Here is a 16,150-nt window from a genome sequence, read left to right as displayed (position 1 = left end):
CAGCATACAAAAGTTCTGTCATTAGCACTAAGTATTAGCTATTACTGTAACATTACTTACTCCATTAGGAAAATAATTTAAATGACAGGCTTAGATTAAGTATTAAAAAGAGACTTCTGTTAAATGTATTAATAATAGTAAAAGAAGTGATTTTAAGAATAAACATCTAGTTTTTGTCTTTGAATTCCTTATAATATACTGATGAATTTCAAACTATGTCCCAACTATATTAACATGCAAACTTCCATATTTCAAATGAAGCATAGAAAATTACACAAAGAATGCTTCATACCTTCTGAATTGACTGTCCTTTCTATGACGTGAGCACTTAAAAAGTACCTTACAGTTTTTTGCTTTTTAGAAAAAAATCTTCCAGTTCCCAAGACACTCATCCTGTAATTCAAAATTAGCCAGTCTCTGACAAGTATTCTATGTATCTACCTACATACAAACAAATGCCTCAAGTTTATGACTGAGGTTACAGTATCAGTGTGATCTTTCCTACTATGGTTAAAAAAGAACTCTATTATAAATGAGGAACATTATTATTATGAAGTCTACAAATTCAACACTGATTTTTTCACAGTAACAGTCCAAACTGGTGAAATTTCTAAATCTATGTTTTACTTAAAAAAACATAAAATTTTAGATGAGTTATTTTACGTGAGATCCTATTTTAAGACTCACTTATAAGAGGTAACTTAAAATTAGGAGCATTCTTTTTGCCTGCAGAGAATTATCAAAATACTAAAGCAAATTTTTAAAAAAATCATCTCAAGAAGCATATCCAAGAGTTTATCAAACAAGATACAATAATATCTCCATATATATCCATTATAACAAGATTTTTTCTAATTAAAGACTATAATTATTAAAAATAAGGACTACCTAATCTTGTACTTTACACAAGGTTAAAGATTTGTGATAAGGTTTTTAAGTTTTGTTAAGCGGTTCTTCTTTAAAAGCACCATTACTCCTATTCTTATATTTTCCTACATAATCTGTATTGCAATCATCTCTGTCAGAAAAGCACACTAAATTTCCAAATCAACACCCAAAGTAACCTTCTAATATCTTTGAGCACATATGAAGATAAACGACCCCTTCTTCCTCAGGGTCTAGAGCCTTTTATTTTATGTAGTAGAGAATATTTACTCATTCAGATCTAGTAAACCTAGTAGTCTGGTTTCCAGCAGTAATAAAACTACTAATACAAAAAAATCATTAAAGAAAAAAATTTTGACACACAGTTATTTTCTATTAATTGCATCACAAATCTGGTTTTCAGACACTAAACAGGTAAATTAGGTTAAGTAATCAAAATTCTGAACTGACTGTGTGTGAATAAACTTTTTGTATGATTCCAAAAACTCAGGATACCAAGTTTCTTTAATATCAATTGCTTCAATAAATTAAAAAGTGGCAAAATCAACTACATCTTTCCAGTCTCTTTAAGAAGATTCTAAGGACAAAAAGAAACAGATAGTGCAGTAACTAAATATTCAAATTTGGAATAACTAAAAGAGTAACATAAAATCATAAATTAAGATAATCTAAACAGTCTCATTAAGATCAAAAGGGTAATGTTATCTACTCTAAAAAAAAAAAAAAAAACCTCAAGCAAGCAAGCATACCTTGTCATCCCCAGGGCAACGATATAAATTCTGGAAAGTGCTAATGATGTTATTACTAAATCTGGGTGCAAACACATCCTTTTCTTGACCAAACTGATGTCGAGATTGTCGTACAATGGAGTCAATAACATAAAGTCCAGGTACCTTGTATTCTGGTTTACACTGATGAAAAAAAAACGAAAGAGAAGGGACGGAAATGAGAAAGTAAAATTCATGATAGAAAATCATCATAAACCCTGTGCAAACACAAAACACTGTTCACATTGAGGTACTGAATATTCAGTTATTGACTATTCCACACCATCTTTGTCTAGAATGGTAATTTAAAGTATCTACTTGGGCTACTTTACACACTCAGTTCAACTGCCAATAACCTAAGTTCCAAAATAGGAGTCTGCACAACTCTCTTGAACAATAAAAAACAAAAGAATAAGGTACTGTTAAAATTAAAAATTCTGCTTAATGATTTTGCAAAGCCACATGGAAGGAAGTAGCAAATCCAGGAAAGAAGAGCTCTAGAATACCCATTGCTAAGGTACATTAGATTTTATTGGAAACACTTAACAGAAATGTTTCCGTACTAATGCAAGAACAAATACCAAATGGCAAATTATAACATTCTAAGTACACTGATCCCGAAGTTTCAAAATTTTTCTCAAATACCACACCTGTGAGAAAGACACTTCTATAAAAGCATTTTTTTTTTAGCAACTCCAATGAGAAACGTTTCTCAATCTTCTTATACATAACCCAAACCGAACATAAAAGTCTACTTCCTTGCCACAAGCTTTTCTAGCCTATCTAGTTAGGTAAGCACAATAAAGAATCGTTTTATACTAACAAGTTCACTGCCTTTAGTTCGTCTTCATATCCAGAAGCATAATAAAACCTGCTTCCCAAACATACTGTTGATTAAAACAGAATTATGGCTGCAAAGAGAAGGTTCAACTTTTGGGCGTGATTAGGTATTTTGCCCAAAGTACTGTAATTTCCTACCAATAAGAACAGGATAGTCAATCCACCTCCAACACACAAGCACACATTTCTAATGGGAAATTTAGCTGATAAAATGAGTAATTTCACTCTGGGGGAAAAAAGGATATTTCACATGTTCCTTCAAATCCTTTTTAAGAACCTTCTCCCTAAGATCTTTACAAGTCAAGAAAATGAAGAGGCCTTTAGCACCAACTCACAAGCGTCTATTGCAAGATTCTGGCTGTGCATTTGGATATTAAAAGTTTTAGGTTTCACCTACATAAAGGTTTAAAAATAACTGCTCTGTTGAAAGGTATCATTTTTGAAAGTCTGAAATAGTTTTCCCTCAAGTTCCCCCCAAATTTAGCATATCTGTCCTTCAGTTCAAATATCTGGCCAAGGCTATTTTCCCTTGACTACCATAAATTCAAAGACGTATCTAGTCAGGCAAAAAAAAAAAAAAAAAAAAATACATCTCAGTAAAGAAAAACCTGAAACGTTTTTTCAATTTTCTCTTCAGGTTCTATCAGTACTGAAAAACACAAGAATTCTTAAGACTTTCCGATGCCATGAGGTATTTTTTACTCTTTGAATATTTTTTTAAAAAGCTAAGTCATGTTGTTATCCGAATACCATCACAAGTCAGTTTTCTGACAAAGATCCTCTGAGCTGGACCACATACTTTAAAATATATAAACATACTTTGTATAGTGATTCTGTTACCAGAATTTGTGCCACCAAGTTCAGCTACTAAAAGTTTGTATCAAAGAAATCAAAGCTAGAAGAGCGAAAACCAGAGCATGTGGCTGCACCTGCCACGCACTGGACGACAGGCACAGCAGCAGGTAAGAGGGCGGTCGCAGGGCCGTCATCCCTGACTCCCCTCCGGAGCGCCCACAGCGAAAGCTGGAGGAAAATCTTCTCATGCTTCTCAGAGGGGGGATCTCTTTGAGAAAAGGAATCATTTTGAGACAGCCAGCAGCAGCATTCTGTTCTTAACAAGGCCTGCTCTCTGGACAAACTATTTAACCAGAGCCTAACCAGCTGGAGTTCAACCAGAGCCTAACGGTCCTGGGCAGGAGAGTGAGGGGACAATAAACGTCCAACTCCTACCCATTCCAGCCATCCTGCTTCATTGAAGGGGGATTTTTAAAAAGCCGAGAAGCTCACATAAAGTTCACAGTCCAAAGGCATAGCCTCTGTAACAAACCCAACTAAAATCGTGCCTAACAGTGACAAACTAGGAGTATTCCCACTATGGTCAGGTGTGGATGACAGTCGAGAATGAATGCCCCTCTCACTAAGATCAGGCATGAGTGACAGCAAGGCATGGATGCCCCTCCCCCTCTCGGCACTGCTCTTCAACACTGCACCGGATATCCTCGTGAATGCAATTACACATGAGTCAAAGGTGTACAGATCGGGCAGGGCGGTCTAACAAGAACTAAACATGTATAATACTCCTAATTGAGCCTACAAGATCTTCTTCACTGCCAACTTTGAACCAATCTACATACTATTTCTGAAGAAAACAGCATTAAACTCCGTAACTTAAAACTACAACATAAGTGAAAAGAGAAAGTGGTATTTTCTTTTGAAACACAACTATTTCTGTTATTTTCAAGAGAGAAGAGGGTAATAGGGAGCATTAACTCCTCTCCTCTTCACACTCTGAGAACCTTGATCACACGAGTAAGGAAGGAAGAGATGGAAGATGACCACGTTCTGTACCGCAACCACCATGGGAGAATGGAGATGACAAGCGCCCCCCCCCCCAAAAAAAGGTTTCTGATTAATCAAAGCTAAACAATTGCAATTTTAATGCACAGCTTAGTAAAATTCCAGGGTTGAACTACATGTGATATACTGAATTTGAAAAAAAGTAACAGTAGTCATAAAGCAACCTAGTACTTTTTAGTTTTGGTAATACACTACGTTTTGCTCTTTAACTATACAAATTCTATCTGATGAGTCCTTAAGAATATAAAAAACATCTTGGTAAACAAGTTTTAATGCTGGTTCAAATTTTAACTCCTTGAGTAAAGGTGATATTAGGATAACATATTTTTAAAGTAACCTTTAACTAAGACTCTGTACTATAATCTAGTATTGATTAAATTACATGTGAATCTACAATTATCTCAAAATATAAAGTTTAATTAAAAATATACATTTACAACTTCATTTACCATTACATTAACCCGTTGTTGAATGGCTGATTTAAACCAGGAGTGGGGAGGGAGGGGACAAACATTTAAATTGCTCGCCAGACAGTGACTAAGCAATGCCACTCCTCTTTGGCCTTCTCTCTAAAGCAGGCTCTAAGACAGAAAAGGAAGCTGTATGGGCTTAACCAACTATACAAGTGGTGAAACGGCTGAACAGATTGTGCACCTCGTTCACCGTGGCATAATAAACTGCTGCTGAAACTGAACCCCTTAAACGCAAAGGACACCAAAATTATTCTGGATGTCATTTCCAGTGCCTTTCAGGCTGCTGGCAAACCAGGTGAAACTGGGAAAAAGCATGATTAAAGAATGTGTCAGTGGGCGGCCCGACATAAAATCATGAATTTACTTAAAACCTTTTTTTGCTCATCAGTTTTCATTAGTGTTTGTGTATTTAATGTGTAGCCCAAAATAACTCTTCTTCTAGTGTGGCCCAGAGACACCAAAAGGTGGACACCCCTGCTAGAGGAAGATCAAAATGTGCCAGAAACTACCTCTGAAAGTTGCATGTTACAAGTTCATGGTGGCCCTCCTAGGACTTTAACTTGTACACTGTACAGCTGAGGCATAAAGTTGTTTACTGTGTACTATGTTTGTTATGTCAGTTTGTCTTTACCATTTCTCTAAAAACTTTTTAAATATGATGTTTTTTTATTGTAGTACTTTTTACAACAAAATTTTACTTGAACAGTTCCAAATTACACAATACAATCCTTCTCCTCTCAACAGGTTCCTTATTTCTATGTGGAAGTTCACAGAAATCGGCAGTGTCCTATAAATCAAAATTAAATTCTACCCCTTTTCTTCACTTAATTTTTTTATTTCCTTCAGACATTGACTTGCTTCTTCAGACTGATTCTACAATTATCTCACAATAAAATAATTGTGCTCACCTAAGGTCTCCTAAAATTCTGTAATACCTAATTAAAAGTGCCCTTATTCCAAATCAAATCAGTCAAAACACATTAATCCATAAATATTAATCCATAAATTCATATTTATTCTTTACACCCCTATGCTCGAACTATGGTTTCAGAACTAAAAGTAAAGGCATCATCTTGAGACAGTTAGAAATGCAATGTCAGCCCCTCCCCACTCTGGTGAATCAAAATCCGCATTTTAACAAGATTCCCACGTAATTCCTCTGTGCAAAAAAAGTTTAGGAAGCAGTGCTCTAGACATTTGAACCTTTTCCAAAAAACCTATAAAGGCTCTAGAACAATGAAATTTTCGAACCATCAACATTTTTATTTTATACTTTGGCTTACCTAAAACACACAGCATACCTGTTATTTTACCTTTGTCTTAGCCTTAATTCACTAGTTGTTCATCTCAAAATATGTTTTATTGTACAAATATTTTAAGTATTGAAGAAACTTGAAAAGAAAAACACCAAATCACATAAAGGGTAACCAATTTACTCAAGGTCACCCAGCTAGTTTAGTGACAGTAATCTCCCTCTGGTCCGCACACCCTTTGTTCAGGCAACCACTGTTGTTCAAGGAAGACATTGCAACCTTGCTGATACCTCTGATGCGCGAACTGGTTCAGCTTCAAACTAGGCACATGAACATGGGCAGAGCTGAAAACCTAAATTCAGTCACAGTACAGATTTCCTGTGGTATCATTTTATAAGGTAGAAGGCTTATGTACTCTTGCCCCAAACTGTGACGCCAAAAGCACAGTGATCACAAAGGAGGCAAAGAACTATAATCTTGTCACCTCAAACCCCGGGTACAAAAGGCATCATCAAATGTGTGCAAGCTAGAGCTCTCAACTTCATCTCCCTCTACTCACCAAGAAAAATGGAACTTCTGGTCTACAGACTAACATGTTGAGATGCATAAATAATTTCCTAATGGATGAGACAAATTGTCCCAGCAGAGAAGTGACTGGTAGGCAACAATTTTATCCCACTTTATCTAAAAGGGGAGCTGCTCTCTGGGCATTCAGTTTGAAAAGACAAATGAGAACTGCTTTAAAGGCTATAAAAAACAATGAATTTAAAATTTCATTAAAAACCAGTCATATTTCCCTGGCTCAGGTGGCTTAGATGGTTGGAGAATCGTCCCATACACCAAAAGGTTGTGGGTTCAATCCCCAGTTGGGGCATGTACGAAAGGCAATTGATCAATGTTTCTCTATCACAGAGGTCTTTCTCTCTGTTCCTCTCTAAACATCTGGAGGTGAAGCTTTAAAACAAAAAAAAAGTCACATTGATGAAATTTTTTCAAGAAACAGATGCTCACGATGGCAATGCAAATTAACAAAAACATCTACCTGAAAACTATTGTTTTTAGAATTGTCCAAAAAGCACTTTCATTTTATTTATTAACTAGAAAATCATTTTTGGACAGTCCATCAAACAATGTCAACTTGGGTATCGAATTTAAAAGAGAAAAGCACAAGGCATTAACTATAACTATATTTAGTGTATATATGGAAAATGATATACTTACCTTCTGAATGAATTTCTCAACACTCTGTACCACATGTTTATAGAACTAAAAGAAAAAAATAAAGCATGGTTTTAAAATATGGTTGCTTAGATTAGGATTTTCCTGCTAAACAAAGGATTTAATATCATTTCAACACCCTATCAAAAAAATGAGTATTAAATAACCATGAATTTTGAGACAACCATTCATGTCACTCACCTTTGCAACTGGCTGTGACACCTAATGAATAAAGGGAGTCCTGAAGTGCTGTAGGTATATGGTCAGTATATCCAAAGTATGTTGCATTAACACAGACACACAAGAATTGTCAGAGTCTTTATGAAAGCATATTTTCACAAATAGTTACGATGACAGCAAGGTATCTGTGATAAACACACTGGCAGATATATATTCTTTTTTCATGGAAGGAAAAGATTTCCTATAGTATCACTTTTTCAGCTAAATTAGTGCAGTACTAGAGAAATCAAATAACTATAAACAAATAGAATTAATAAATGTAAGCAAGAGAGTTGTTTACATTGGCGTGGAAAATGGAACTGCAAGTATATATAATTAGATATACAGTGTGTAAGGTTCTAATCAATCAGCCAAATGAATCAGAAGTGAAGTAAGCAGAGACTAAAATTTAGTAATGGGTTACTATCAATTATGAGAAAACTTAGATTTAAGTTTTATACCAACACTATGAATAAATCTGAAAGTTAAAAATAATGGAAATTATAGATTAAACAAAAAATACCCAGAATTTGCACTTAATAAATTTTTTTTGGTTTCTTTTTTTTTTAAATTTTATTTTATTTTTTCAAACACATTTGTCTCTGCCTACCCCCCACCACTTTCCCTTGCCCCCTTCCTCCTTCCCTCCCTCAGCTCTTATACTTCATAAATTTTAATACCTTAATGGCAACTGCATAATTGGTGTATTTCTTTTTAAAGATCTAATTTGAATTTTGCCTCTATTTATACTTCTGGTGTCACAAATTATGTTTTTAAGAGATATCCCCTTAGGCTGAAGAAACAAGAACATTCAAATAAACTGCATCATATTATTCAATATTTATAAGCTCAAAATCAAAAATAAAGGAGTATTACTCATAGTCAACAAATCAAAATCTACAATAAGTTCAAGCTTGGCTAAAGTCTCCTTACTAGAACAGTTTATGCAACAGTTTAAGTAAAAAAGCTAAAACTACTACTTAAAGGTTATTAGGCCCTTTACAGGCAACGAAAAATTTAAAATCAATATACTTAATATTAAATAATTACTCACTAACTGATATTTATTACGTAATAAATCTTCTGGAAAACAAGTAAACAGAGAGTGCTTCTTGGATCTAGTGACTTTATGTACTATATGTAATTCAGAGTTAAAACTGTTTACTAAACTTAATTCAAAAATTATAAATTCACATAGGCCTTCTTCCATATTATCCATGAGGTTTTGTTGTCAGTGTTCAATGTTAACAAGTATCCAGGAAAATAATCCTCTAAACGCTGATTAAAAAAGCCCAGCGCCTTACCACAATATGAAGCAGTCTTAAGTATGATTTAAAAGCACCTCAAATTTCAATTTATATGTGTACTAAATGCAGTTTTAAAATAATACAAGGGGGGACCCAAAAACACCAGAAGTGCCTTCTGGAGGGCGGGCCCCTTGGACCACAGGCTTCCTCTACTAGGCGAGTGTTGCCCTAGGAACCCATCTGTCTCGGTGTGCCAGGTGACATTGTTGTGAGAGGCTGTGCCCTGCTTCAGTGAACTCTGTTTGAAGACTCTTGCAACACATCTGCCCATCTCATGATGGGTGACTGACGGGTGTACCTACCCACACCATGCCAAGTGTTCAGCAGTCTGGCCAAAAATGGTGTGACACCCATGCCTCACCCTCCCTATTCACCCAATCTCGCCTAAGGGACTTTTATGTTGGTTTGTTTTCCTGCGTGAACAAAAGCCCTCCAAGGGAAACATTTTGCTGATGTGGAAGAGGTGAAACAAACAAACAAACTAAAACCAACAGCAGAAGCACTACGAGGCATCAAAATCAGCGAGCTCAAAAACTGGTTTGAGCAGAGGAAATGATGTCTTGATAGAGGAGCACTGCATCAAGTGGAGAATACAGAATGTGAAGGTGACTGACGTTTAAATATGTTAGAATAAATACACAAATTTTTATAAATCAATTCCAGGAACTTGGGGGTCCCCCTTCATATAGTACTGCAGCTGTGGCAGTCAGCTCAGTTGGTTGGAGCGTGATCGTCCTATAAACCGAAGGGTCACAGGTTTGATTCCCAATCAGCGTGCGTGCCCAGGTTGAGGGTTTGGTCCCTGGCCGGAACATGTATGAGAGAAGCAACTGGTCAATGTTTCTTTCTCACATCACTGTTCCTCTCCCTCTCTCTCCTTTCCTTCCCCCTCTCTGAAATCAATAAGCATGCCTTTGGATGAGGATAAAGTAAAAAAATTAAATAAAGTGTTTTAAATAAAAAAATAATACAGTACTGCGAAACAATCTGAACTCTTCAAAAACATTGATGACAAGAAAAACAAAGCAAAAAGGCTGGGTGACAGGACAAATAAATGCAACATGATCTTTGAATCCTGAAAAAGCAGGGTTGCAAGGACAGCTTCTGAAGTCAATACTGAGACAACTCGTAAATGTAAGTGCGGACTGCATATTAGATAAAAGTACATCAAAGTGAAATTTCTTGCATGGGATCAGTGTGCTGTGATTAGTTAGAAAATGTCTTTGTTCTTAGGAAATTCAAAGCTAAGTATTTAGAGATTAAGCACTATTATAAATTAAATATGAAACTCAAATTATTTGGTGAAAAAAGTACGTGTGTAGAAATATTTTACAAATCTGAGTTTTTTCAAAATTAAAAAATTTTAAAAGTTAACAATAAAATAAAATAGTATATCATACTATTTAGACTCTTGATTGAGAGAAACCTAGCTGTATTGTTCTAACTATTGCAAATGACTTAATTTCTCTTAGACCTTCCAGTATCTATAAAATGGAAATGTTAATACCTATGCCTTACAGAGTTTTCTAATTTAAAAATATTCTGCTCAACAAAACAGTTATGTAAAATACACCAATTGCTAATTTCCACAGAATAAAAATGGTATTCATATACATGTTTGCCCATTCTCAGAATTATATCATAAAAACAATGTAGAATACCACAGATAAAGAGACTAAACATTCTATACTAAGCCCATCAGATGCTCTGAAAAAATCACTTCCCTGAAGAATTCTCTGGCCTAATTGTGTTCACTGGTGACTGTTGTCCCTTCTTTAACTTTGTGCACATAAATACAGGAACATTAACTACAGTGCCTTAAGATATTAACTACAGACCTTAGTCTGAAAACTAAGATTTAACCATTAGAACACTGCAAAACCATCAGATTATATAAACATTCTCTAGTGGCAATTATCTGCAAATAGGAACATGTTAAATCTAATAGGTAATGCTGTTATTCAGAAACAGTTTATAAAAATAACAGGTGCTTCAGGTTGTGGCTGATGTCCTTATTCAGAGTAGGAAAACATCACCAAACATCCATAGGTTAAAACGCACATAATTAAAAATAAGTACTCGTTCTCAATTTTTACAGCCCAGAGAGTCCTAGCTTTGGGGACAAGAACCTCCTGGAGAGATGCCTATGGTTGAGCATAAAAGGTATTTAAAGCCAAGAAACTTTGTGCACTTGTATACTTCTCTAAAGAGAGTCTGACCTTTTCCTTAGATTTTCACTAGTATCCCTGAATCAACACATGTTCAAAACCAATGTTTCAGAGTAACAGCTAAATGTCTGTAGCCTCTTCCCACAGTTCAATTATCCTATGTACACGAGGCTCAGTTGTTTTCTATCATGGCCCATTTAAAAATCTATAATACAATCAGTAAGAAAAAAAAATCACTAAAAACTTTTATATAGAAAACTATTACTAGTAGAAAAATTTTAATAAATAAATTCAAGATTTCAAGATACTGTAAAGTCGGTGTGCCAAATAGCAGTGTTAATAAACACATTCTCCAGAATGTGGCTATATTTAAAATCTTACCTAAGAAAAGTAAAGAAAAATGATTGCTTCAAAGTTTATGGAAGAATGTTTATCAAAATGTTAAATGTTTATCTCTAGGTGAGAGAGTCTGTAGTAATAGATTTTTATTTTTGTGTCTCCCCCCATGAACAATTATTAATTCTGTAAAGAGGAAAAACATATGTAATCTGTAAAAATCACCCCAACTCCAAAATATTAGTGTAACATTTACTTTTTAAAAACAAGAATAAAATTTATTACTCACCTTAATAGCTTTGATGGCTGCCTTAGTAATTTGGGTCATTTTTGCTTTTGAAATCGGTGGTTTGTAGTCATTCAGGGAATATAACTGATGGGGAGAAAAACCCAAATTTTAAAGTCAGCAATACTAATTGTTTCCAAGCAATTACATGAAATTACCACACATTTCCAGTTTTATACTCTCAGTGAAATCAAAGTGCTATCTTTCTTTTAAAAGTCAAGTTCGACATTACTGGCTATCAGGGAGATGCAAATCAAAACAACATTGTATCATGTCACACTTGCTTATAGTCAAAAAATACTGTTAATAAGAATGCGGAGGAACTGGAACCCTTATACATTGCTAGTGAGAATGTAAAATGGTATAGCAGCTTTGGAAAAGTGTGGCAGTTTCTTAAGAAATGCAACATAGTAACTGGCCCAGCAATTCCACTAGGAAGTATGGGCATACCCAAGAGAACTGTAAATACATGTTCACATAAAAACGTGTACACAAATGATCACCGAAACATTATTCATTAAAAACTCATTAAAAAAGTGAAAAACACCCAAATGTCCATCAACTGATCCAAAATGAACAAAAAGTGTTATAACCATTAAATGAAATAGTCATGAAAAACAAATGAAGTACTATTACATGCTACAAAAGAGATGAACCTTAAAAATACTATGCTCAGATTTCTTAAAAAGCCACAGTAAAAAAAACCAAAAAACGGTTGTTACAGGATTACACTTATACAAAATGTCCAGAAAAAAAAATCAAATCACCTGGTGATTGTTGAAAGGGGCGGGGCGGGGGGGAGCGCACACCCGCAGTGACTGGGGAGAAATAAGGAGTGAGTACTAATGAGTACTGCATGTCTTACTGGGGTAACGAAAAATAGTCTAAAATTAAATGTGGTAAGGGTTGTACAACCATACTAAAAACCAATGAATTAGACACTTTAAATTGGTTAGTTATATGGTATGTGATTTATATCTCAATTAAACTTTTTAGAAATCAAGGGATATAATATTGAACAATAATCTCCCCATCAAAAAATATTTTGTTTTGAGATTTCTCCTATAAGCAAAGGATAATACTGCTTAGAAAACAAAGACAAGGTAGGCAATTAGGAAACAATTAACTAAGCTTAAATGAACATTGCTTAAAATTTTCATTGTACTCAGTGATGCTCAAATTTTAACTAATGCTATAAAATATTATGTACAAGTCTAGAAGCTAAGCTTTGGCCATTATAACACTGCAAAAACAACTGGTACAGATGATAAAAGCAATGTAAACTGAATTTGCTGGTTAATCAACTAGAAATTTGGGAGTTTTCTATATAGTCTTTGCTCCAGTTCCTCTTATAACCTATCCATCATTGAATTCTATTAAGTTTTACCCAGTTTTCTTCATATTTGTCTCCTCTCTTGCTCCAACCATGACCACAACCACAGCCCAAATTACCTTCACCTCTCACATAGAGAACACCCAAATGAATGTGGCAGGTCTCTCTTTACAAAAACTAATCTGATTAAGTAGTTAACAGCACCCACTCTCTCTACCCCTTAGAAAGGTCAATGACTTCCCATTCTTTGGAGAAACACACCAACCTATCCACACAAGGCACTGCCTGACCTCATCCCCTGCCTGCCTGTCCAGTGTCGTCCCACCCCAGGAGACCCTCCCCAGCCCTCGGCTCCAGGCAGGAGGATCTCTGTCCGTTCCCTAACACAGAACCTTTAACACGGTTTGTTCTCTATTTGGAACACTACCCAGCAGGGCCTCCTCACTACTTAATGCATACTCACCCACTTAGTTAAAGCATCACCTGGTGAGGAAAGCCTTCCCTAGCCTCCCCAACCAAATCCTCGTACGCTTTCACTCAACTGTTACTCACCTTCAAAGCATTCATCGTAGTAATTTATTTCTGTGATTATTTAATAACTGAGTATTAATAAAAGACAAATGATGTAAGCTCCTCAACGCAGTTTAAGTTAATAAGGGGTTAACTCTACACCAAGAGCTATCCAAGCTGAATTCAATCCTGGTCAAAGTACAAGCGTCCTTCCCTTTAAAATGTGTCCAAGAAGATGCCCACCTGTTGATAATGATGCCCAACCAGGGTTAGGATCTCATCGGATCCTTTAAGAAGCTACTTCTGTCAAACTCAAAGGGAATTTTAATATCTCTACAGCCTCAATTCCTGCCTCTGTGCCAGTCTACTCACCAGAGACAAAACAGCACCAACAGGTTCTATAGGGCTTATAGTAAGTCATGGAAAGCAAAGAATTTGTCAGCAGCCTCCAACTGCTGACCATCTGAGATCCACTACTGCCCTCTTCAACCAGAGAAAAAGCTCTAAAAAGAAAACCTTGACTCTGTCTAGATTTTTTCCTTTGTTCCAAACTTTATCCTGTTTCCAGTAGAGAGTAGATATTAGTAAATTAAAATGAACAAATACATACAAGACACAGCATCACACAAGCTTTACACAGTAAGTCCTGGGTTTGAATTCCAACTAAGTCATCTTATTACAAGTTGCTAAAATCCTGAAGCTTAGTTTTCTCATTTACAAAATAAAAATAATACTGATTTCACAGAAACCTTGCATATAAACCTTTATAGAACACACTAAAGTAGCTCAGCACTGCTAGCCATTGTTAAAGTTAAAATCCTTCCCTTTGGTAGTTATTCCCCATTTGAATGAATAATATTAAAGGATTGATCAAACATTTCTTCACTCAGCTACCTAAAAGTCCTTTCTATAGTAACTTACATTATTAGGGCAATGAAGATGTATCAAGGTCTACCTATGGTTGACAATACATTACTTTTCATTTTCTGTGGTAAATCCTGAAGTGTCCATTAAGCATTAGTCCACCCTCTAGCAGACCAGAGCTTTGCTTGCTTTCCTTTTTTATTTTTTCGGGGGTGAGGGGGATGACAGAAGGGAGAGCTGTCAGGGATGATGAGGTAGGGAAAATAAAACTTAGACTTGTCAAACATTTTCAACAGTCTGCAATGTCAGCTCTCATCTGAGAATCCCTTTCAAAAATGCATCTACAGTAGAAACTTAAGGTACTACTCAGAGAAATACGAATTTAGTACTTTTCAAAGGATCACTTAATACATGTGCTTCCAACTATTTCTCTAGATTCTCTAAAATATCATTTATTAAATTTGATCATCAGGATACAGGCATAGATGACTTAATCTAATTCTTCACCAAATGCCTGAACTAAAAGTTTATTATTAAGTTCTAAACTTATAAAGCGTGATAAAACAAAACATTGTCTTTTACCAACCTGTTAAAGAAATAATTATCTCTATTCAAAAAGTCCCTTATGCAAGAATTTACAAAATATATTTTCCTTGAATTTGGAAACAGAAGAACGACTAAGCTAATTCCCACATGTTTGTTTTTTATTGAAAAAATGTTTTAACATGTTTTCCCCTTCTTGTGCATTGGTTTCTAGGGATATTTCTGATGTTTACTAGTATGAATGTGTATCTCAAATATCTATTAGCATCTACTTCTCTAATATATTTAACTAGTTCGGCTGTATACAAAAATAAAATGTACGTTAACTACGATTCACCTTACTAAGATGCCTTCAAGTTCTTTGAAGTGGGTGGAGTATAAATGTACATACTTGATGACCTAGTGTGAACCCAGCACAGGGCACGAAGGCAGCCTGCCACCACCCAGTGTTCTCTGTTCCACTTCCATCTCCAGATTTCAGCATTCTCTCCGTCCCACAACGCTAGCCCTCAGCACCCAACTCAAACATCTATGGCCTCCATCAAAGACTATTTGCTGAGAATTTTTATGAATGTCATTACAACATTCAGTATTTTAGAAAAAGACTACAGTGATGAAATATGCTTCTAGCCATTCAAGCTTTTAAAACTATTATAAAGGATTCAATGTATATGAAGACACTCTATTTAATCAGATGACACAATGCCTGATTAGCCAGTGTTCAATAATAAACCATTATTATCCAACTAATAATTTATTAACACTGCAATGACATTGCCATTAGGAAGTACCAAGCTTCATTCCAACCCTCATGCTAATCAAATATATCAACCTGCCACCAAAAATTGGGAATGTAATTCTCTTTATTCCTAAAATTTGACCTGGGACAGAAAACACACCATGGTTTTACACTGTAAAATGCTGGAGAGGAATAGTAGTTGATCTGGGGACCTTTCTTTTCCTGCCCCTGATGATTCTCATCTCTACGCCTGAGTCACAGGCCATGGCTGAGTGCCCTCGAGGCTGGCGCCCCTGCGCACCCACTTTTCTCATAGGAGCATTTTAGTCCCTCCATCTTCCGGTATTTCTTGGGGTCTGAATCCCTGCTTCAGGAAAACCATATTTTCCAGAGTCTGAAGTGGCTGCTGATCCCACTAGTTTTTTCCATCGAATTATTTCCTCAGTTAATACTATTTTAACTTCACTAGGGCCCCATTCCTTTGGCTACTCAAGACTTACCAATTTAAAGGAAAAACAGTAAACAATAGCCTGGATTTGCAGCCTAATTAAT

At 35.5% G+C, this 16,150-nt stretch overlaps 1 protein-coding gene across 7 annotated transcripts in view; it reads right to left on the bottom strand.

Moving 5' to 3' along the window:
- The window catches only part of SCAF8 (SR-related CTD associated factor 8), a 153,695-nt gene that overhangs the window by 112,443 nt on the left and 25,102 nt on the right, over positions 1-16,150 (bottom strand). For all 7 annotated transcript variants that reach the window (XM_054570144.1, XM_054570142.1, XM_054570139.1 and 4 more), the window contains 3 exons: positions 11,613-11,696; positions 7,297-7,341; positions 1,635-1,796 (listed from right to left, as the gene is read on the bottom strand). In XM_054570144.1, coding sequence (XP_054426119.1) covers positions 1,635-1,796; positions 7,297-7,341; positions 11,613-11,696 — 291 coding nt within the window. The remainder of the gene's footprint in view (positions 1-1,634; positions 1,797-7,296; positions 7,342-11,612; positions 11,697-16,150) is intronic.

The sequence above is a fragment of the Pteronotus mesoamericanus genome, unplaced genomic scaffold (genome assembly GCF_021234165.1).
Source record: "Pteronotus mesoamericanus isolate MK-2021 breed Mesoamerican mustached bat unplaced genomic scaffold, CSHL_Meso_final contig_20, whole genome shotgun sequence".
In the NCBI taxonomy this organism is placed as follows: domain Eukaryota; kingdom Metazoa; phylum Chordata; class Mammalia; order Chiroptera; family Mormoopidae; genus Pteronotus; species Pteronotus mesoamericanus.
Note: the sequence above shows the minus strand (reverse complement) of the source record. Positions and strands in the feature narration are given on the sequence as shown.